The following is a 24,751-nucleotide window of genomic DNA, read 5'->3' on the forward strand; positions in this document are numbered from 1 at the left end:
TATTGAGTACAGGGGTTGGGAGGTCATGTTGCAGCTGTGCAGGACATTGGTTAGGCCACTGTTGGAATATTGCATGCAATTCTGGTCTCCTTCCTATCGGAAAGATGTTGTGAAACTTGAAAGTGTTCAGAAACGATTTACAAGGATGTTGCCAGGGTTGGAGGATCTGAGCTACAGGGAGAGGCTGAATAGGCTGGGGCTGTTTTTCCTGGAGTGTTGGAGGCTGAGGGGTGACCTTATAGAGGTTTACAAAATTATGAGGGGCATGGATAGGATAAATAGACAAAGTCTTGTCCCTGGGGTCTGGGAGTCCAGAACTAGAGGGCATAGGTTTAGGGTGAAAGATATAAAAGAGACCTAAGGGGCAACTTTTTCACACAGAGGGTGTTATGTGTATGGAATGAGCTGCTAGAGGAAGTGGTGGAAGCTGGTACAATTGCAATATTTAAGAGGCATTTGGATGGGTATATGGATAGGAAAGGTTTGGAGGGATATGGGCCGGATGCTGGAAGTGGAAATAGATTGGGTTGGGATGTCTGGTCAGCATGGATGGGTTGGACTGAAAGGTCTGTTTCCATGCTGTATATCTCTCTGACTCTATAATTCAATTCAATTCAATTCAATTCAATTCACTCCAATTCAATCAACCATTGGCCACCTCAAATTGATTGCCATTCCAATCAAGCTTCTCCGCAACCTTATTATTCCTCCTGACTTGGCCCAACTACCCCTCCCAACCAGAAATGACCACACCGCCAACCATCTGACTACCCCCCACCATGTGCCACCCTAACCACCTCTCGGCCAATCATGAATTTCTACCCATTCATGAATGTTCACACTGGTTGTTGAAATTTAATGGCAGTTTTTTGCCAGCAAAGAAGGCATGCCTTAACTTGCTGTGGTAGTCCAGTGCTGTGATGAAGCTCTTAAATGACATTGTGCTGTGCGTTTCAGGAGACACCGTCTTAGACAACCCAGCAAGAACCAGCATTAGCTATGGTTTAGTTTGGGCTGGGCAACAAGCCTGTAATGATTGGTGCAGCTCAGATGATCTGGACTTCTGTTGCTGCCGACCTTGTTTACACAGTAATTTGTTGTGATATTGGAAGTATTGTCTTAAAGAGTAAAAGAAGCAGATTCGATAGTAACTTGCAGAGCAAATGGGAGATAAACTGGGAAAGGAGTATGGGGAGGTTGATAGTTCTTTTAAAGAACCAACGCAAACAGGAACATTTTGGAATCCCTGTTTGAGATATTTCTGAATCAACCTGTTCAGACATGTTAGGTCACATCTCTGAAGCAGGTGGTGCTTGAACCCAGGTCTTGTGACTCAGAGGTAGGGACATTACCAACATGCTACAAGAAGTCTCAGGTTGCTGTTTTACGATTGGATAAAACAACACTTGACCGTAACTCAGCAACTTAATAGGTCAAAGTAAAATTCACCTGTCTCTCTGATGGTGATGGTACTGTCAAAGTAATTATTTGAAGGCTAATTAATTTGGGCCACATAATGTTTTATTTAGAAAGAGCCTCGATCACTTCTACACCTTTTGTTTATGTGGCCTGGGAAGGGCTTTTGATTTAATTTATGTTATTATTTTGACACAAAGCTACAGTCTGTTCTGACATAACGTGGTAGTTCTGTTCCCATGCGATCCTGCGTTATAAGAAAATCGTGTAATAGCAGCACCATTTAAACCAATAGGACTGGAATCGCATTATAACCCATACAGGTAAGGAAAATTTGCGTTCTATTAATAATGGTTTAAATTCTTCAATCGCGTTGTAGCCAATTTGCATTGAAGAAACACGCTTTATAGCAGAACGGACTGTATATTCAGTTTACAAGGAACTAACTCACAAGAGATGTAGAAACCATCTGGACTGTTGTTTGTAAAGGTTGGAATATCAGGTATTAAATCTGTGTACTTCTGTGAATCATGATACTCATTAAATAATGGAAAGTACATCTGACATTTGGAGCTGTTGACTTTGATTGGGAGCTTGCTTAGCAAATCCCCGGCTTGTATAAAACTGAAGAGGGACCAAGGTTCAGCCTGTGTCCCCCTTTCCCTGAAGTGTTCAGAGTTGAACAGGATGAGTGTGTAGTGGTGGTGGGATATAGAGGCAAAGACAGAAGTCCTGGGTCCCAGTGCTGCTCCTGGTCTGGATCCCGACCCAAGCACTGTGGTCTCCCCGACCTTGGACCCTTATGTATCTGTGCTGGGTCCCAAATGGAGGAGCGATCTCACTTACTCTTCAACCAGAGGAAGGCTTAGTTTCCAAACTCTATGAATACGTAGGGCCCATATAAGAAAAGGTTAATTGTCAGGTGAAGAGATAATAATTTGATGCAGCTAATTTGGATTTCAGAAAGAAGCATCATGCTTAAACCATCTAATACTTAAACAAGTTGACTCCTGTGTTTGTATCTCATTAAATTAAAAATAGAACTGCGGATGCTGGAAATCAGAAACAGAAACAGAAATTGCTGGAAAATCTCAGTATGTTTAGAGAGAAATTAGAGTTAACTGGGCATCACATTACTTTGCATGTCAAAGGTTTTCTGGTCCATCTCCATAAGGCAGATTGTCAATTAGACACCTCTGGTAACTTGTTGACCAGAGGTAAAAAGGTTGGCTATGATGGAGCTTAACTGCCTGAAGGCATCCTGGGGCAGGATTACAGCAAGTGATCAGGGGCAGCTCCACAGGCCCTAGCTAGGTGTGAGTGCTGCCAAAGACATCTCTGGAAAGGAATATAGTCCTTCTATGGTAACAGACCAACTGCTTTTCTTGTTTGCTATTTAAAATTTAAGATAAAAATGGAGGAGAGGCCACCTTTGTGTTAAAGCATCCTTCTTAGTTACAGTAGCTTTCTCCCCCTATCCAGCTAATTGGTTCTCCATCCCATGAGCTGCCCTTAGTTACAAGGGGGGGGGGGGAACCTGGCATATCATTGGCCAGCTCCATTGGAATCCCAATCTCTGTTGCCAATCTCCAGAGGAAAGAATTACCTCCAAATACACTTTCAGAAACTCTTTGACAACTTGTCATGTGCTTATGACTTGTCAAACTAACTGAATTCCCTCTTATGCAGATTTATTTTCTTGTGAGAGGTTATTAAAATGATTATTAGAATCAAGTCCTGCTGGTTTTTATATCACACATAAGCCTACTTCCACTCAATTTCATTTACCTCTTATCAGCCATATCCTTCTATTCTTTCCTCCTTCATTGTATTTATCTAGCTTTTTCTAAATGCATTGACACTGTAGAATCATTGATAATAAGAGCTGGAGTTGACCCATAGCGCTCACACCACTATTCAACATGATCATGGCTGATCCTCTGTCTCATCACTCTTCTCCCACACTCTGTCCACTCACCTTCACAACTTTAGCCTTGAAAGATCTATTTATATCTTACTGAAATATTTCCAGTGACATCACATTTCCAATGTCGTTGAGAATTCCAGAGATTCACTAGGCTCTGTGTGAAGAAAATTTTCTTTATTTCAGACTGAGATGGCCTACCACATATGCTGAGACTCTCTTAGGGACCCCTAGCTAGGGGAAACATCATCCCTGCATCCTGTCTGACCAGTCTTGTCTGAATTTTAAATAGTTCTGTGAGGTGCCGACTCATTCTTCTTAAACTCATATGAATACAACCTTTCCTCATTTGACAATCATGCTATCCCAGGAATCAGTCTAGTTGTGCTGTACCCCCTCTCTGGCAGTTATATTTTCTGCCTCTAATACTTGGTGATAGCAAATACCACATTCTAACTATTGGGTAGAGAGGTTTCTCTTGAGTTCTCTACTGGAATTGTTGTTGATGATCTTACATTTATCATCCCTGGTTTTAGGATTGGTATTACAGGATCAAAATGTTCAGCAACATTTGTGGGAATTCCTGGGAAACTTTGGTTTTGTCAGCTGCTTATTTTCATAAATCACATTTCCAAGTGTCAGACTTCATGAAAATCAATTACTTGTTGCCATGGTAGCTGTGCAAGTCTCATCACACTTGGAGACTTCAAGGCTAATATGCAGCATGAAATAAGGCACCCGAGAATCCATCGACCTTGATATGATTCGATACAAATGCTGCTTCTTTGCTTTTGTGAGACTCAAAGGTAATTGGATCATGGTTTAGATCCACTTTTAATGCATCACTGCAGTAATGTTTGAACACATCTCGGTACTTTTCAGGTAGCTGTATTCCTAATGTAAATCTGCTGCTGTAGAACTTGTTTGCTTCATCACTGCCGCGCAGCACAGTGTAAATGCCAACATGTTGAACTGCCCTTGCAATCATCAAACTGCCTCAGGAGCGCCAACCTGTCTCAGCAGAGCAACTGAGGCTCCAGAGCTTCTCTCTAAGAGGCCTTGCAGACTGAGTCTGATTAGATTAGATTACATTACAGTGTGGAAACAGGCCCTTCGGCCCAACAAGTCCACACCGACGCGCAACCCACCCGTACCCCTACATTTCCTCCTTACCTAAGGCTACGGGCAATTTAGCATGGCCAATTCACCTGACCTGCACATCTTTGTGACTGTGGGAGGAAACCGGAGCACCCGGAGGAAACCCACGCAGACACAGGGAGAATGTGCAAACTCCACACAGTCAGTCGCCTGAGGTGGGAATTGAACCCGGGTCTCTGGCGCTGTGAGGCTGCAGTGCTAACCGCAGTGCTAACCACTGTGCCACCGTGCCGCCCACTAATGTCTGCTAATGTCTGAGTCTGCTAATGTCCTTAACAGGTCGGTGAACACCAAGATGATAGAGTTACAAAAGAGACCTAAAGTCCATATTTTAATCTTTGGAGATTTATCTCAACCATTCAAGAGTCACTTCTGCAGCAAGTGATGCACAGTTGAATAGGACACTGAGTTTTAATGAAGAGCAGAAAATGTATGATACATGGCTTGATGTTTTGTGCAAATCAAGGGACATTATTAACATTACCAGATTGCTTTAAAATGCAGAATATCTAATTCAGTATATGGATAAAGAGATGATTTGATGTGGAGGGATAGTTCTCAAAGAGAAAATGTCAAATCCAGTCCAGAAAGGGATTAATACCATGTTGCCACAGCCAAAACAGTTTAATTTGATGACGTATTTGCATCGGGTACTGATGACAATGAAATTGATGGTTTTAAAAGAGGTTTAAATGTGGTTAAAGATATCCTTGTGAATTAATTTAGTCTTTTATGAATTTCATTTCTCAGTTCCCTTGTCAAGTAACAAATGGATCATTTAGGTTACACAGGTCTGCACGTTTCTTGTTATTACCAAGTTTTATTGAAACCCTGTTCATTGTAGCTCTTCCCATCATTTTCCTGTTTATTGTAGGAAAGGTTGCTGCATTACCTCTCTGAGATCAGTTTTATCTAAATGTAAAACCTTCATTCATGACACAGTCTTTTCTTCCTCTCAAACCTACTGTCGAATTCAATCCCATTACCATCATTGTTATGGGTCATTGCCATGTTAGTCTGTTGGATTTCACCCTTGAGCAGTGGAGGGACAGTGAATTTGTCTAAAAGCTGATACTACACTTAGACTGATGAGAAAAAAAAAACAGCATATTGAATGAACAGAAGGTTCTGCTCTATGCTGAAGGCAAAGCATGCAGTAATTCAATTTGTTCCAGCCAATAGTTTTGCTGATCACTCCATTTTTGTGTTCAGCCTGGAGCAGAACCTTCTGTTCCTGCAGCATGGTTTCAGTTTAAGTGCAACGTCAACAATGAGTCAAATTCACCATCAGCTAAAATTCTCAGCTTTGCTATCCTGTGAAATGAACCGCCAGCAAAATGCTTGTCTCAATGGTTGCATTTCTAAAGTGAATGAAACCAAGATTATTTTTATTTAAATTATCACACAATCAGACAGTGGTTTCATTCAGGGATACAAGGAGAGGCAATGGCCTGGTGGTATTATCACTGGATTATTAAATTCAGAGACCCAGGCAATGTTCTGGGGACCTGGGGTTGAATAGTGCTATGTCAGATGGTGGAATTTGAATACAATATTTTTTAAATTTGGAAATTAGGGTCTAATGATGACCATGAGCCCATTTTCGATTGTCAGAAAAAACCCATCGAATGTCCATTATGGAAGGAATCTGCCATCCTTACCTGGTCTGGCCAACATGTGACTCCAGCCCCACAGCAATGTGATTGACACTTAATTGCCCTCTGGAAAGGATGATAGGTGAATTTTTAAAAAAATAGTTGGCAGTGTGTTCCCTTTGATGATGGGGTGTGTGTTCTTTGAGTATTGATACAAGCTAACACCAGATTTCTTAGTAACATGAATCTATGTTTATTGTAATGACAACAGAGCAGGAGGGTCTGCACTGTACAGGGCTGAACTTGTTATTAATACATTAATGCAGAGTGACACAGAGCCTCGATCAGACATAATCATTAGACCCTATCATGATATGCTCAATTTAATTCTTTTCAGATAAAAATGAAATCCTTTGTCGATGTTCACAAACCACCTATGCAATCCTTCAATTAATTCTTGTTGAACATTAAAATGTATTTATCCTCTTAAAATCAGGTAACTTTCCCTCTGGGTGATTGGAATTGGTGGTGGTTTTGCTTCCAGTAAGATATTTTGCCTGGTGTAGTAATGCTTATGTTATCCCTCATGACATAAGGAACTAGATGTGGATAATATGGTATTGATATTCATTACAGCTGACTATTAGACACAATGATTACAGTCACAGACACATACGAGTCTGAGCTAATATTAGTTTATTCAGTTACAACAAAGAACATGCCTTCAACAGTGTTTCATGCTTCAAGTGGTCCCTGTTAGTTTGACATTTATACCGTTAGGTCTGTCACAAAGCTAGTCCCTTTTTTCCCCTTGGCTCAAGAATACTCTGTCCTTGATTTTTTCACAGAGGGGTAATAAACCAGGCCGGGCTCCAATCAGTTTGGTTTGGTACAGAGATGAAAAGGATTTTGAGAGGCCTTTTGTTTATATGTAAACAGATAAGACTTCAGGCCAAAGTGGTCATGTTTTAGAAGTGACCTGTATGAAGAAAGGGGATTGGTCAGCTCTTTAGCTGAACTATGCAGTTTAGTTCAGTCCTAAACAGGGAGCTGTGTGGAAACTCTCTCTCTCTTTCTGCCCTTCAACTTCAACCTGAAAGCGTGTGTTCCATTTATACTGGTTTTTAAATGGAGTTTGCTTATTGGGACTATTGTGTATATTCAGAACAGCATAATTAAGTCCGTTTGGATAGACTGAGTTCTGTAGGGGTTCGTTATTCTGTTCTTTGTGTTTTATTGTGTAATTTTGTGAATAAAGTTTTGTCTGTTTTAAAATCTAGTCGTTAAACCTAGCTATCTTACTCTGGTTAATTTTTACTGTACACTTACCAAAATAAATTGCAAAATTATGGTCTGGGCTGCCTGCTTAAGAATGTTTTGAGTGGTCTGGCTTAGTCTATAACATATTGGAGGGTCTTTGCGGGATTTTGAACAGTGAGTGGTAGGTGCTAGTGTCTTTATTTGGGTGTTAGCTTGGGATAGTAATGGCTCTTTCAATCACCAAAAGTTTTCTGGAAGTGGATGCAGAGACTTTGGAAGGTTTGCAAAAGGTGAATAAGACCAAGCTGCAGGAATTAGCAGAGAAGCTGGAATTGGGTCTGCTTGCTTCTGTGAGGAAAGGAGAGATAATAACAGCAGTAATTCAGCATTTAACCTTGCTGGAAACACCAGCTGAATGTATAGAGATGACAAGAATTCAATTGTAAATGAAGCCATGTGAGTTAGAAGCGAGAGATAAGGAAAGGGCAGCAGAAATGAAACAGTTTGAGTTACGATTAAAATCAGAAGAGAGGGAAAAGAGAGAACCGCAGAATGGAGAGAAAAAGAGAGAGCAGCAAAAGAGAAAGAAAAAGAGACAGCATTTGAACTTCAAAAACTAACACTTAAAAAGGAAAGTCAGCGTAAAAGGCTGGAGATAAAGGCTGAGGGTAGCTTAGTGAGGGAGACAGTGAGGATGAGCAAGCCCCTGGTAGTCAGAAGCTAATGAGAAACTTTAAGTATGTTCAAGCATTGCTTAAATTTGATGAGAAGGATGTGGAAGCCTTTTTCATCTTATTTGAAAAGGTGGCTAAACAAATGCAGTTGCCAGTGGCAATGTGGGTTTTGTTGATCCAAACGAAACTTGTAAGTAGGGCTACTGAGGTATTTGCATCCCTATCAGAGGAGGTATCTGGGGAGTATGAGGACATGAAAAAAGCCATTTTAAGTGCATATGAGCTTGTACTAGAAGCCTATAGACAATGTTTCAGGAAGCTAAAGAGAGACCCTGGTCAAACCTATATTGAGTTTGAATGGATCAAACAGAGTAATATTGATAGATGGATAAGAGCTTTAAAAATTGAGCAAACCCAATATGTCCTTAGAGAGGTAATTATTTTGGTGCAATTCAAAAATTCACTGCCTGAAGTAGTGCAAACTTATGTGGAAGAACAGAGAGTTAAAACACCAAGGTTAGCAGCTGAAGGAGCTGATGATGCTGAGCTAGTCCATAAAACTCAGTTTGTCTTCCAGAAACAATTTCAGTCCATGAGGGATAGACACTGGGGCAAAGAGAAGTTCTCATGTGGAAAGGGAAAGGTAGGTCTCAGTGAAGATCATAAGGAGAACTTACCACAGGGTAAAAAAGAAACCCTTGAGGGGGACAAAGAAGTTAAAAAACTCCAGTGTATTCATTATAATAAAGTGGCCCACACGAAATCACAGTGATGGTGGGATAGGAGAAAGCCAGATATAGGAAAATAAGACAAGCTTGGAAGTTTTGTTGGACTAGTAACAAAAAAGCGCAAGGGAAGTTAGACAACTGCCTCAGAGTGTATGAGATGATCAGAGGTTGATTAAGGAGGAAGTGCCAGATCAGCTTTAAAAATATACATACAGGGGTAAAGTTTATTCACATAGGCCTGGAGTAGTAGGTAAGGAGGTGACTCTATTAAGGGACTCTCTTCAGTCTGTAATGCTGAAGGATTAGGAGATATGTACTCCTGAGGGATTATTGCCAGAAAAGGTACTGGTAACATGAATTCATGGTGAGACAAAAAGTGCTCAGTTATGTAAAGTGAGGCTACAGAGTCCAGAGAAGAGTGGAGAATTTGTGATAGGAGTACTTGACAAACTCTCAGCTCCAGGAATACAATTTGTCCTTGCAAATGATATAGTTGATTCACCAGTAGGTGTACTCCTACTCTAGTTGAAAAGGCAGGCAACTGAAGAAATGAAGGATGTTTATCCAGGAGTTTTCCCAGATTGTGTGATCACAAGATCACAGAGGCACAAGTTGAAGCAGGAGAGATCAAAAAGCACAAATAAGGAAGCTGACTTAGCTTTATCCAAAACTTTCTTTGATCAGATAAGTGGAACAGAGAAGGACCAAACAGGTAAGCATGCAAATATCTTTAGCTCTGGTAAGCTGTTTGAATTATAGCAGAAAGATGAGAACTTAAAACAATGATATCAAAAGGCATTTACAAAGAAGGAAAGTGAATTTATTCCTGTATGTTATTACTTAACAAATGATGTCTTAATGGGGAAATAGAGGCCATCACTCGTTCAAGCAGATGAGAAATGGGCAGAAAATCATTAAATTGTTTTGCCAGTAGGGTATAGGAAGGAGGCATGGCAGTGGCGCGTGAGTTACCACTTGGAGGTCATTTAGGGGTGAGGGAAAAACAGACTAAAATACAAAGACATTTTTACTGGCCTGGACTACACAAAGATGTAGTTGAATTTTGTCAGATGTGTCATACGTATCAGCTAATCGGAAAATCACAGGTAGTAATAAAACTTGCACCATTAATACGTATTCCAGCATTTGAGGAACCTTTCACAAGAGTCTTGATTGATTGTGAAGGTCCCCTACCTTAAATAAAAAGTGGGAATAAGTATTTATTAGCAATAATGGATGTGTTGACGAGATTTCCAGAGGCAATCCCATTACGCAACATCACAGCAAAAAAAGTTATAGAAGAACTACTTAAATGTTTTACTAGATACGGACTACCAATAGAGATCCAGTCAGATCAAGCTATTCAAGGAAGTTTTGGATAACTTGGGAACAAAGCAATTCAAATCTACTGTGTACTATCCAGAAGCGTTAGAGAGATGGCATCAAACACTAAAGACCATGTTGAGGGCTTATGGTCAGGATTATCCAGATGATTGGGAAAAGGGAGGTCCATTTGTACTTTTTGCAATTGGACATGCACTGAATGAATCGACCAAGTTCAGTCCATTTGAATTAATTTTTGGGCATGACGTAAGAGGACCGTTAAAATTGATTAAGGAGAAATTAATAAGTCAGAATTCAGAGATGACCCATTTGGACTATGTGTCAAATAAATAGAGCTGGAGAGTTGGCGAGACAGCATTTAAAAGTATCCCAGCATACAATGAAACAGGAAGTGGATAAGAAATCACAAATTTGCAATTTTACCATTGGGGATAAGGTATTGGTGTTACTTCCAATAATAGATGAACCTTTAAAAATAAGGTTTAATGGACATTATCAAAATGAGAAGAAATTGAGTGAAGTGAACTACTTGATAAGGATTTCAGATAGGAAGAGATCTCACAGAGTGTGTCATGTGAATATGCCCAAAAGGTATTTTGATAGGGTAGGAAAGCAAGAGGAGAAGGTGTTAATGACTACAGCACAAAAGGAAGAGCCAACTTCAGAGGATTCTGAATTGGACATTCCTGAAATCAAATTGTCCAAAGAGGAAGTTGTTACCTTCCACAAGAAAATCGAAATTACCTGAAAGAGTTATTACTATCACATGGGGAGATATGTGAAAATAAACTTGGAAGTACTAACTTAATTATGCATGATGTAGAGATAGGAGATGCTGTTCTGGTTAAGCAACATCTTTATAGGCATAACCCTCTGAAGTTGATACACGTTCAGAAGGAGATAGAGCGCATGCTCCAAGATGGCATAATTGAAGTGAGTTACGGTGTCTGGAGCTCATCCATAGTCATGGTCCCAAAGCCAGATGGTACCCAATGATTATATGTGGATTATTGCAAACTCAATACTGTTACAAAGACTGATGCATATCCAATTCCACGGTTGGAGGACTGTGTCGAAAAAGTGGGACAAGCAACTTACATTTCTAAGTTGGACTTGCTCAAAGGCAAGTACCTCTGTCAGAGAGAGCAAAGGCAATTCCAGCTTTTGTAACACCAAATGGACTATATCAATTCAAAGTCATGCTATTTGGTGTGAAAAATGCTCCAGCCACATTTCAGAGACTGACTAATAAGGTAATTGCCAGATTACCCACCTGTGTGCTGTATATTGATAACCAGGTGGTTTTCAGTCATTCATGGAAAGAATATTTACAGCATTTTTCAGACTTGTTCGATCAATTTCAGAAGGCAGGCTTGGTGGTCAAGCCAGCTAAAAGTGAATTTGCCAAGTCCAAGTCACCTTCCTGAGAGGTGTTATTGGACACGAACAAATGGCCACATAGGATGCGAAAGCAAAAGTAATTGGGGAATTTCCCACACCGTTGATAAAAAAAGCGATACTACAGTTCCTGGGGTTAAGTGGATTTTACTGAAAGTTTGTGCCGAACTTTAGCAATGTGGCTGCTCCATTCACCAAATTGTTAAAAAAGGGCAAGAAGTTTCAGTGAACAGCGGACTGTCAAAAGGCATTTGACAGCCTAAAACCCGTGTTAGCCACTGCCGCAGTACTAGCCAGATCGGATTACACAAAGCCTTTCAAGGTGTCTATTGATGTCAGTGATGTGGGTGTCGGTGCGGTGCTCCTGCAGGAGGATGACGAAGGGATAGAAAGACCCATTGGGTATTTTTCCAGGAAGTTGAACATCCATCAACAGAAATTTTCAACGGTGGAGAAAGAGACTTTAAGCTTGGTGTTGGCATTATAACATTTCGGTGTTGGCATTATAACATTTCAGTGTTTATATTACCAGCAATGTATCTGACACAATCGTATACACTAATCATAACCCATTGACATTTGTGGGAAAATTAAAGACAAAAATGCCAGACTATTTAGATGGAACTTGTTGTTGCAGCCATTCAATTTGACAATTGTGTAGGTGGCAGGTCGTGAAAACGTGATTGCCGATGTGTTATTGAGACTCAAGTGAGATACGGAGGCGTTCAGTGGTAGGTATGCTGTAGCCTGAATTTACATGTGGTTGTGCATGTTTGCATGTTTATAGTTAATATAGTGTATTTAGAATATTAACCAGGGTTTTGAAGGGTTAAAAATGAAACCATCTTTTTGTATTGATGTTTTTTTTAATGGGGAGAGGTGTCATAAAGCTAATCCCTTTTTTTCTAAAAGCTGTCCTTGGCTCAAGGATACGCTGTTCTTGATTTTTTTTCAACAGGGTAATAAACCAGGCCAGGTTCCAATCAGACTGGGTTGTTAAAGGGATGAAAAGGATTTTGAGAGGCCTTTGGTTTATATGTAAACAGATGAGACTTCAGGCCAAAGTGGTCATGTTTTAGAAGTGACTTGGATATTGAAAGGAAAGTGGTCAGCTCTCTAGCTGAGCTGAGCAGTAAAGTTCAGTCCTGAACTAGTTGGGAGTGCAACAGTCAGCTGTGTGGTAACTCTCTCTCTTTCTGCCCTTCAACTTCAATCTATAAGCATGTGTTTTATTTATACTGGGTTTTAAAGGGAATTTGCTTATTGGGGTTATTGTGTATATTTGGAACAGCATACTTAAGTCTCGTTTGGATAGACTGAGTTCTGTAGGGGTTCTTTATTCTGTTCTTGCGTTTCATTGTGTAATTTTGTGAATAAATGTTTGTCTGTTTTAAAACCTGGTAGTCAACCTAGCTAACATACTTCGGGTAATATTCACTGTACACTTACCAAAACAAATTGCAAAATTATGGTCTGGGCTGTTTCAAAATGTTTTGAGTGGTCTGGCCTATTCCATAACAGGTCATATGCTATGATACAGTGATGATATCATGAACATACCTCTTAAAAATATTTAATATACTAACAATGGAAGATAACACAACAAGAATTGCAACTCAAGTTCATTTATTTCACCTGGAACAGTAATGTCCAGGTTTGGTGGTTTCCAGAGCTATCTCATGTGCAGTTGTTATGGAAATTGTTTGTAACTAATTGCTAACACTCTGAGGTATCACAAGTGGTCTGAGTGAGTAATGACTAGCTCCTCTTAAAAAGGCAATGCCTTCAGTCCCAATTATCACCGGGCTGTGAAAAATGTTCTTAAATCCATGAAGCTGCTGGATTTGATTGCTATCTGTGACCATGTAGACCACCCGTTTGGCAAAACTATAAATGCAGAAGAGGCAATTGAATTAATTCTTCTAGGTATATTCAATTTAGCAAATTTTAAAATTTTGGAATGTCCAACATGTTCACATTTTCATTCAGTGAACTAGAGATTACGAGGTATGCAAAGGTGCTCGCAAAAGGGGTGAACTCTCTGCCAGTTTATAAAAAGGCAGAGGAAATTTTTCAGATTTGCAAGATGAATTGTCAGTATATTTTTAAAAACCGAGCATAAAAACTATTTGTTCAAATAATTACAAAGTAACTTTCAGTCAAAATAAGCATGCTTAAAAAGACCAAAAGATTGAAGAATAAATTTAGTAGTGCTTTTCCAAATGTGGACTCTTTTCCTTCCAAATTCTCTACTTTTCCCTTCCTTCTGGTCAATTTGAATTTGTGTGTGTGTGTGTCTTCCTCAAATTTTCACATTCTAATTAATCCAATTTTAAATATTCTTTACTCTGAGAATCATATCAGGAATAAAGTTCTCAAATGTTGGTGTATATTTCAGCAGTAATTGTGACCAGCTATCACAATCATCTTGAATAATCAAAAGCAAGTGCTTTAGTCCTGATTTTCTGCTTTGGTTCAGTTGGTTGGGTGGTTAGCTTGTGATAAAGAATCTGGGTTCAATTCCTGCGCTGGCTGAGGTTACCTTGAAGGATTCACCTTCTCAACATCTTCCCTTACTGAAGGCAATGGTGACCCTCAGGTTAAGGCAACACCAGTCATTTCTCTCTAATGAGCAAGTAGGTCTATGGTCCAATGGCACTATGATGACTTTACTATTCCAGTATACTTGAGAGTTGCACATGTGGTCCTTACGGAATCCTCATTGTAGCAGACTCTGAAGAAATTGCCCAGAAAATTAAAATTGCTGCTGGGTGATTCTGCTACCAGAACAAAGTATCCACTTAAAGTGGAAAGTTCAGAGAGTTCTGATTAAATTAACCAGATAGATATGTTGGAAAAGTTGTACCATTAAATATATCATCTAACCCCTGAGTAACTATTCAACTGATGCCGTATGTAACTCACACACCTGCAACTACATCTCTATCAGATCCTTGATGTTCTCCCCACACAAGTACCAGCTATGACCATTACCAGTTAGCAACAATCTAACCAATTCCCCTTGACATTCAATGGTGTTACCATTATTGAATCCCCCACTATCAACATTCTGGGGGTTACCATTAACCAGAAACTCAACTGGACTCACAATGTAAACACAATGGCTACAAGAGTAGGTCAAAGACTAGGAATACTGTGGCAAGTAACTCACCTCCTGATTCCTGAAAGCATGCCCATCATCTACAAGACACAAGTCAGGAGTGTGTTGGAAACCTTTCCACTTGCCTGGATGGGTGCAGCTCTAACAACACTCAAGAAGCTTGACACCATCCAGGTTAAAACAGTCCACTTGATTGGTATCACATCCACAAGCACCCACTCGCTTCACCACTGACACTCAGTAGCAGCACTTTGTTCCAATCTACAAGACACACTGCAGAAATTCATTAAAGCTCCTTAGACAGCACCTTCCAAATCCATGACCACTACAATTTAGAAGGATAAGGGCGGCAGATACATGGGAACAACCACCAAGTTCTACCCTAAGCCATTCTGACTTGGAAATATTTTGCCATTCCTTCCCTGTCGCTGGGTCAAAATCCCAGAATGCCCTCCCTAAGCGTATTGTGGGTCAAGTCACAGCACATTGACTGCAGTGGTTCAAGATGGCCGCTCAGCACCACCTTCTCAAGGACAACTAGAGACGGGTAATAAATGCTAGCCCAGCCAGCGACAGCTCACATCCTACCAGTGAATGTGGTAACCTCCCTCCTTTTGGAAAATAGAAGGGGCAGAGATTGCTACTCCTTGAAAAATCTGGCCCTTTATTTTATTTCCCTATATTTTATTTCCCTTTTCATTCAGCTTATTGGTTTTCATTTGAACTTAAAGTGTTGAATGTACAATTCCAGATATGGGGCGATGATAATCTAACGACATTATCACTAGACTATTAATTGTGGAAACTCAGCTAATGTTCCGGTTCGAATCATGAGAGGTCATGAAATTTGAATTCAATTAAAAAAAATCTGGAAGTAAGAATCTATCAACAATCATAAAACCCATTGCTGATTATCAGAAAAATCCATCTGGTTCACTAATGTCCTTCAGGGAAGGAAATCTGCCATCCTCATTTGGTCTGGCCTACACGTGACTCCAGACCCACAGTAGTGTGGTTGACTCTCAACTGCCCTCTGAAATGCCCAAGCAAAGCCACTCAGTTCAAGGGCAAATACGGAAGGGAAATAAATGCATGCTAGCTAGCAATGTCCATATACCATTAAAACAAAAATCACAATTTCAGGAAGATAAACACATTAACATTTGGAGCATTCAACCATCATCTATACAAATGCTTAATTATACACACACATGCTATTGAAAATTTTCAGAGTGAACTGTGCATTCTCCATTCTCACATCTCCACAACTTGAAGCCCAGAGCAATACAATTGTGTGTGTTTTCAAAAGAAAGAAGACGTAAGAAATAAATTACACCTGCCTTTTTAAACTTTTCTTTCTTCATGTACCTTTCAAACAACTGTGATGAAAACTAAAGAAAAAGTAAATTCTCAAACGAAAACATGTCCCTTTACACAGATTGCACTTTATATTGGCAATGTGCACGTGCAGCACAGATGCTATTTTGGCTTTACTGGATGCCTCTTCGTGACCAAAGTACAGATATTATAAAAGCTCTGTTTCCATTCACCACAAGCCCTCCATTGCCATAAATGGTGGAGGTAACCCGAATTTAAATGGAGTGTTTGAGAGAAGGAATGATTTTATTTAAAGTAAAGATCTTAACATTCTGTATTTTACAGTTCTGCATGCATTTCAATAGCCTTGAGAAACCAGGGACCTGATGCTTTTAAACCTGAATTATATGGCAAAGCTATCATTGTGGAACAAATTATTTCTACACAGGGAACAAGACAGTACAGATTAAAGAGTGAATCAGGTAAAAGACAATTCTTTTAAAGCAACAGCTTTTTTGCCATTTGGGAGAAACAGTTTTGTTTTTAATACAAAATACAACAAGATTACATTTTTATGTAAATTGCATGAAGACATTTTGAATATGACAGCATTTTTTCTTAATTCGTCATAATTTTCTTTACTAATTCAATACTTTGTTCCATATGATATAGATGGGTAGGGGATCAACCATCCAAGTACACTAACCAGAGAAGAGGGGGAAAGTAGATAATCATTTGTCTCATTTAAACCAAATTGTGTCTTTTCACCACTTGGGTCTAATCCCACTCACAGACTCATTTATTTCAATAATCACCTTTTTGATAAACAAGTTCTTACCTTTTCAAAACAAAAGACCCTTCTTAATTATAGTTTCTGACATAGTGCCATATTTTAACTGAACTCTCTGTATATATGTTTAACCTTCCCTTTAGTTTATTTTGCTATTACCTTCAATTTGACCCTTTTCATTGCTATCTTGTCAATCAGAAAAAGAAAAATTACTACAGCAAGTCCCCAAACGTCTGATCTATGAATGTTCATACTTACAAATGAGCTCACGTATAGAGGTATAATTTTAAAGGTCTGACTCATGAATATTTGCTGTACTTATGAATGGCTATTTTGTATTATTCTGCATTGTTTTCTGTCTTGCATACAAATCAACTTGCTAATAGACTTGAGAACAGGACTTGTTCACAACCTTGTACAGCCTGCACTTAGTTTATCATAATGTGGCATAATCTCTGAAGTCTTGATCATTCGACAATTTTCTCAACTCCAGTGAGGAAAATCATAACACCTTAACTCTCTTTACAATGTGACAAACCCTGTTACAACTCTGAGACTGTTTTGTCATTAAATTATGTGCCAGTTTTGTTGCAGGATGGAATAGTAAACAGTAAACACATTTACAATGTTGTGTGATACATTATTACATAAAATTCTTCGACCTTTGTGTTGCAGCAAATGTCATAACTTGAAATTTAGTGCACATGTTGTAGAAAATGTGGTACAAATTGATATGAGAGCATAGGTTCTCTAAATTAGTATGCATAATATATCAATACATAACTCATCTGTCAACTAAATGAAAATAAATATTTGAGGTCCATACATAGCCTACAAATAAAGTCATAGAATTATAGAGATGTACAGCTTGGAAACAAACCTTCGCTCCAACTCGTTCATTCTGACCAGATATTCTAACCTAATCTAGTCCCATTTGACAGCACCTGGCCCATATCCCTCTAAACAATTTCTATTCATATACCCATCCAGCTGCCTTTTAAATGCTGTAATTGTGACAGCCTCCACCACTTCCTCTTACAGCTCAATCCATACACGCACAACCCTCTGTGAAAAAGTTACCCCTTAAGTCCCTTTTCAATCTTTCCCCTTTTAACCAAAACCTATGCCCTCTAGTTCTGGACTCCCCTACCCTAGGGAAAAGACCTTGCTATTTATCCTATCCATGCCCTTCATGATTTTATAAACCTCTATAAGGTCATCCCTCAGCTTCTGATGCTCCAAGGAAAACAGTCCCAGCCTGCTCAGCCTCTCCCTGTAGCTCAAATCTTCCAACCCTGGCAACATCCTTGTAAATCTTTTCTGAACCCTTTCAAGTTTCACAACATCCTTCCTATAGCAGGGAGACCAGAGTTGCACGCAATGTCCTAACCAATGTCCTGTACAGCCATAACATGACCTCCCAACTCCTGTACTCAATACTCTGACCAATAAAGGAAAGCATACCATACGCCTTCTTCACTATCCTATCAAGGAGCTATGACCCTGCACTCCAAGGTCTCTTTGTTTAGCAACACTCCCTAGGACTTTATCATTAAGTGTATAAGTCCTGCTCTGATTTGCTTTCCCAAAATGCAGCACCTCACATTTATCTAAATTAAACTCCATCTGCCACTCCTCAGCCCATTAGCCCATCTGATCAAGATCCCATTGTACTCTGAGGTAACCTTCGCTGTACACTATACCTCCAATTTTGGTTTCATCTGCAAACTTGCTAATTATACCTCCTATGTTCACATCCAAATCATTTATATAAATGATGAAAAGTAGTGGATCCAGCACCGATCCTTGTCACACTCCAATGGTCACAGGCCTCCAGTCTGAAAGGCAATCCTCCACCACCACTCTCTGTCTTCTACCTTTGAGCCAGTTCTGTATCCAAATGGCTAGTTCTCCCTGTATTCCATGAGATCTAACCTTGCTAATCAGTCTACCATGAGGAACCTTGTCAACCACATTACTGAAGTCCATATAGATCACATCCACCACTCTACCCTCATCAATCCTCTTTGTTACTTTTTCAATAAACTCAATCAAGTTTGTGAGACATGATTTCCCACGCACAAATCCAAGCTGACTATCTTTCATCAGTCCATGCCTTTCCAAATACATGTAAATCCTGTCCTTCAGGATTCCCTCCAACAACCTGCCCACCGCCATTGTCAGGCTTACCGGTCTATAGTTCTCTGGCTCTTCATAGAACATAAAACAATACAGCACAGAACAGGCCCTTCGGCCCACGATGTTGTGCCGAACATTTGTCCTAGCTTAAGCACTCATCCATGTACCTATCCAATTGCCGCTTAAAGGTAACCAATGATCCTGACTCTGACACTCCCACAGGCAGCGCATTCCATGCCCCACCACTCTCTGGGTAAAGAACCTACCCCTGACATCCCCCCTATACCTTCCACCCTTCACCTTAAATTTATGTCCCCTTGTAACACTCTGTTGTACCCGGGGAAAAAGTCTCTGACTGTCTACTCTATCTATTCCTCTGATCATCTTATAAACCTCTATCAAGTCACCCCTCATTCTTCGCTGTTCCAATGGGAAAAGGCCTAGCACTCTCAACCTATCCTTGCACGACCTATTCTCCATTCCAGGCAACATCCTGGTAAATCTCCTCTGCACCCTCTCCAAAGCTTCCACATCTTTCCTAAAATGAGGCAACCAGAACTGCACACAGTACTCCAAATGTGGCCTTATCAAGGTCCGATACAGCTGCAACATCACCTCACGACTCTTGAATTCAATCCCTCTGCTAATGAACGCTAATACACCAAAGGCCTTCTTACAAGCTCTATCCACCTGAGTGGCAACTTTCAAAGATCTATGAACATAGACCCCAAGATCCCTTTGCTCCTCCACCTTACTAAGAACCCTACTGTTAACCCTGTATTCCGCATTCTTATTTGTCCTTCCAAAATGGACAACCTCACACTTGACAGGGTTGAACTCCATCTGCCACTCCTCACCCAGCTCTGCATCATATCTAGGTCCCTTTGCAGCCGACAACAGCCCTCCTCACTATCCACAACTCCACCAATCTTCGTATCATCTGCAAATTTACTGACCCACCCTTTGACTCCCTCTTCCAAGTCATTAATAAAAATTACAAACAGCAGAGGACCCAGAACTGATCCCTGCAGAACTCCACTTGTAACTGGGCTCCAGGCTGAATATTTACCATCTACCATCACTCTCTGACTTCGACCAGTTAGCCAGTTCTCTATCCAACTGGCCAAACTTCCCACTATCCCATGCCTCCTGACTTTCCGCATAAGCCTACCATGGGAAACCTTATCAAATGCCTTACTAAAATCCATGTACACTACATCCACTGCTCTACCCTCATCCACATGCTTGGTCACCTCCTCAAAGAATTCAATAAGGCTTGTAAGGCAAGACCTACCCCTCACAAATCCATGCTGACTGTCCCTAATCAAGCAGTGTCTTTCCAGATACTCATAAATCCTATCCTTCAGTACTCTTTCCATTACTTTGCCTACCACCAAAGTAAGACTAACTGGCCTGTAATTCCCAGGGTTATCCCCTATTCCCTTTATTGAACAGGGGCACAACATTCGCCACTCTCCAGTCCCCTGGCACCACCCCCATTGACAGTGAAGATGAAAAGATCATTGCCAACGGTTCTGCAATTTCCTCTCTTGCTTCCCACATAATCCTAGGATATATCCCATCAGGCCCGGGGCACTTGTCTATCCTCAAGTTTTTCAAAATGCCCAACACATCTTCCTTCCTAACAAGTATCTCCTCTAGCTTACCAGTCCGTTTCATACTCTCCGTTTCCTTACCACCTTTCTTAAATAGTGGCACCACATTAGCCAACCTCCAGTCTTCCAGCACCTCCCCTGTGACTATCAATGATACAACTATCTCAGCAAGGAGCCCAGCAATCACTTCCCTAGCTTCCCACAGAATTCTAGGGTACAACTGATCAGATCCTGTGGATTTATCCATCTTTTACATTTTAAGACATCCAGCACTTCCTCCTCTGCAATATGGGCATTTTTCAAGATGTCACCGTCTATTTCCCCACATTCTATATCTTCCATGTCCTTCTCCACTCATTTGTCCTGCTCATTTAATAAGTACTTGTTTAGTATCTCACCCATCTCCTGTGGTTCCACACATAGGCTGCCTTGCTGATCTTTGAGGGACACTATTCTCTCCTTCATTCCTTTTGTCCTTATTGTGTTTATAGAGACACTTTGGATTCTCCTTAACCCTATTTGCCAAAGCGATCTCATATCCCTTTTTGCCTTCCTGATTTCCCTCTGAAGTATACACCTACTGCCTTTATACTCTTCTAAGGATTCACTCGCTCTCTCCTGTCTATACCTGACATATGCTTCCTTCTTCTTCTTAATCAAAACCTCAATTTCTCTAGTCATCCAGCATTCCCAATACCTACCAGCCTTGCCTTTCACCCTAACAGGAATATACTGTCTCTGGACCTTTGCTATCTTATTTTTGAAGGCTTCTCATTTTCCAACCATCCATTTATCTTCGAACATCTGCCCCCAATGAACTTTTGAAAGTTCTTGCCTAATACCAACAAAATTGACCTTCCTCCAATTTAGAACTTTAAGTTTTAGATCTGGTCTATTCTTTTCCATCACTATTTTAAAATTAGGAGAATTTTGGTCATTGAATGCTCCCCTACTGACACCACAGTCATCTGCCCTGCCTTATTTCCCAAGAGTAGGTCAAGTTTTGCACCTTCTTTAGTAGGTACATCCACATACTGAATCAGAAAGTTTTCTTAACAAATTCCTCTCCATCTAAAACCTTAACACTATAGGAGTCCCAATCTATGTTTGGAAAGTTTAAATCCTCTACCATTTCCATCCTATTACTCTTACAGATAACTGAGATTTCCTTACAAATTTGTTTCTCAATTTTCCATTGACTATTCGGGAGGGGGGTTGTCTATCATACAATCCCAATAAGGTGATCATCCCTTTCTTATTTCTCAGTTGTACACAAATAACTTCCTTGGATGTATTCCCAGGAATATCCTCCCTAAGTACAGCTGTAATGCTATCCCTTATCAAAAATGCCACTCCCCCTTCTCTCTTGCCCCCTTTTCTGTCCTTCTTATAGCATTTGTATCCTGGCACATTAAGCTGCCAGTCCTGTCCATCCCTGAGCCATGTTTCTGTAATTACTATGATATCCCAGTCCCATGTTCCTGACCATGCCCTAGGTTCATCTGCCTTCCTTGTTAGGCCTCTTGCATTGAAGTAAATGCAGTTTAATTTATCAGTCCGACCTCATTCTCTGCTTTGTCCCTGCCTGCCCTGACTGTTTGACTTACTCCTTTTCCCAACTGTACCAGTCTCAGATTGATCTCTTTCCTCACTATCTCCTGGGGTCCCACCCTCCACCTTACTAGTTTAAATCCTCCTGAGCAGCTCAAGTAAATCTCCCTGCCAGTATATTAGTCCCCTTCCAATTCAGGTGTGGTCCATCCTTTTTGTACAGGTCACAACTACCCCAGAAGAGATTCCAATGATCCAAAAATGTGAATCCTTCTCCCGTACACCAGCTCCTCAGCCATGCATTCATCTGCACTATCCTCCTATTGCTACCTTCATTAGCTCGTGGTACCTGGAGCAATCAAGATATTACTACCCTTGAGAACCTCCTTTTTAAATTCCTGCCTAACTTTCTATATTCTACCTTCAGAATCTTATCCTTTTCACTTCTAGTGTTCTTAGTTCCAATGTGTACAATGACCTCCTGCTGGTCCTTTGAGAACATTGTACACCCTCTCGGAGGTATCCTTGATCCTGGCACCAGAGAGGCAACACACCATTCTGATTTTTACTGCTGGCCGCAGAAATGTCTGTCTGTGTCTCTGACCGGAGAGTCCCCTAACACAATCGATCACTTGAAACCTGATGTGCCCCTCATTATATTTGAGCCATTCTCAGTACCAGAAACTTGGCTGTACGTGCTACATTCCCCTGAGTGTCCATCACCCCCTACATTTTCCAAAACAGCTCCACTTGTTTGAAATGGAGATAGCCACAGGAGACTCTTGCACTACCTGCCTCTCTCTCCTACCTTTTCTGGAGTTAACCCATCTTCCTGACTGTATCTGTGGTTTTTTTCCCTTCCTATAACTGCCATCCATCACACCCCCAACTCCTGTAAATTTCTCACTGCCGCTCCAACCTTGAGATCTGAAAGGATTCACAACCAAAGATACTTCCTGCAGACATAACGATCAGGAATATGGAAACTCTCCCTAATCTCCCACATCCAACAGGAACAGCACATCACTCTACTGAAGGCCATCTTTGCTCCTTCACAATCCTATAGATGCAGAAACTTGCTCTAAAAAACACTGCTTCAGGCTAACTTAATACTTATGGTTTATATTTTTAAAATTTAATCAAGAATAGATCACAATAAAACATATAATCAATGATTTATACAATACAGATCTTTGATGAAAACTGCCTGTTATGCAAGATCCTTTAGTAATTCAAGGTTCATTGTTTCCCAGAGCATGTAATTTCTAGAAAGAAGGAAGAACTCAACATGATATTAGAACATTTCAATATACAGGTATGGTTTGTTCTTCAATTCATGATCCTTGTCAAAATTTAAATTAGCCTGCAATGAACAGTCAATAATTTCACAAGATCTTAGCAAATTCCACTGACCTCCAAGTTAACGGATGTTTCAACTATTTCTATTGTGTCATAATAGAAAAAAGAATTTGAATTTAGCAGGTTTGGGTTTTGGCAATGTTATTTAAAAATAATTTTTAATTATATGGTGAAAGGCTATGGGTGTTCGGAGTACAATGAGATTTTCAGATAGTCAGAATCTTTTTGCCAATCAGGGTTCCTTCAGAAATGTGGAGCGATACTTCGATTCTAACAGTTATTTCAGAGCAAAGGCCTGTCAGAGAAAGGCAAACTGCATTCTTCTTTCACAGCAGTCAGCTGCTGTATTCTGAAAATTAAAGGTCCACTTTGACAGTTGCTGTAAATGGTAACTGCAAAATGTTAAATGTGATCTAAGGATACTGGGGAGAATACGGTGTGAGATGATTAACAGGGTAGAATGCCAGGTTATAAGGTATCAGTTGGATAGGGTGCTTGGGTATTAAATAAGTGGAGTGCCAGCTGGGGATGGATTAGGATGTCTGGAGTTAGGATGCCAGATGATTAGATTAGATTAGATTACTTTACAGTGTGGAAACAGGCCCTTCGGCCCAACAAGTCCACACCGACCCGCCGAAGCGCAACCCACCCACACCCCTACATTTACCCCTTACCTAACACTACGGACAATTTAACATGGCCAATTCACCTGACCTGCACATCTTTGGACTGTGGGAGGAAACCGGAGCACCCGGAGGAAACCCACGCAGACACGGGGAGAATGTGCAAACTCCACACAGTCAGTCGCCTGAGGCGGGAATTGAACCCGGGTCTCTGGCGCTGCGAGGCAGCAGTGCTAACCACTGTGCCACCGTGCCGCCCACAGATGGTTGGAGGATGCCAGTTTGGGAGAGTTTAAGATGCCAGTTGGGCAGGTTGCCAAGTGGGAAAGGAATAGGATGCAAAATGATCTGAGGGAAGATATAGAATGACATGCTGATATTGCTGGGCCATATCAGGAGCGTGTCTCTTAAAAACATATTGATATACTGATAGAGACACCACAACAACACCCCTTCCACATAACATTTTCCATGATGGCTGCTTGACCCTGGGAGTCCAGGAGCAGTTCTACTGGCAGTATCCTATGTGGGGGTATCGAGTGTTAGTGCTCTTGGCAGTTGGCACTTCCTCATTCTGGGTCCTAATACTAGTAGAAAGCTGGCTAGCCAGCAACTTGATGCTGGAGTTTTAGAAGATCTGGCAGCATTTCTATTCTGTCCTGCATTTGGAGTTAGTTACATATGAGGAGGGCCATCTAACATCACGACCCAGAGAGATCTGAAGAGCTGTTTTCACTA

General features: G+C 40.6%; 1 protein-coding gene across 3 annotated transcripts in view; it reads left to right on the forward strand.

The window, feature by feature from the left end:
- The window catches only part of LOC122540973 (structural maintenance of chromosomes protein 6-like), a 129,474-nt gene that overhangs the window by 24,253 nt on the left and 80,470 nt on the right, over positions 1-24,751 (forward strand). For all 3 annotated transcript variants that reach the window (XM_087977535.1, XM_043677351.2, XM_043677375.2), the window contains 2 exons: positions 16,281-16,417; positions 23,285-23,346. In XM_087977535.1, the coding sequence (XP_087833661.1) occupies positions 16,281-16,417; positions 23,285-23,346 (199 nt within the window). The remainder of the gene's footprint in view (positions 1-16,280; positions 16,418-23,284; positions 23,347-24,751) is intronic.

The sequence above is a fragment of the Chiloscyllium plagiosum genome, unplaced genomic scaffold, assembly GCF_037043375.1.
Source record: "Chiloscyllium plagiosum isolate Xiang-an unplaced genomic scaffold, Cpla_swu_hap1 HiC_scaffold_3, whole genome shotgun sequence".
Classification (NCBI taxonomy): domain Eukaryota; kingdom Metazoa; phylum Chordata; class Chondrichthyes; order Orectolobiformes; family Hemiscylliidae; genus Chiloscyllium; species Chiloscyllium plagiosum.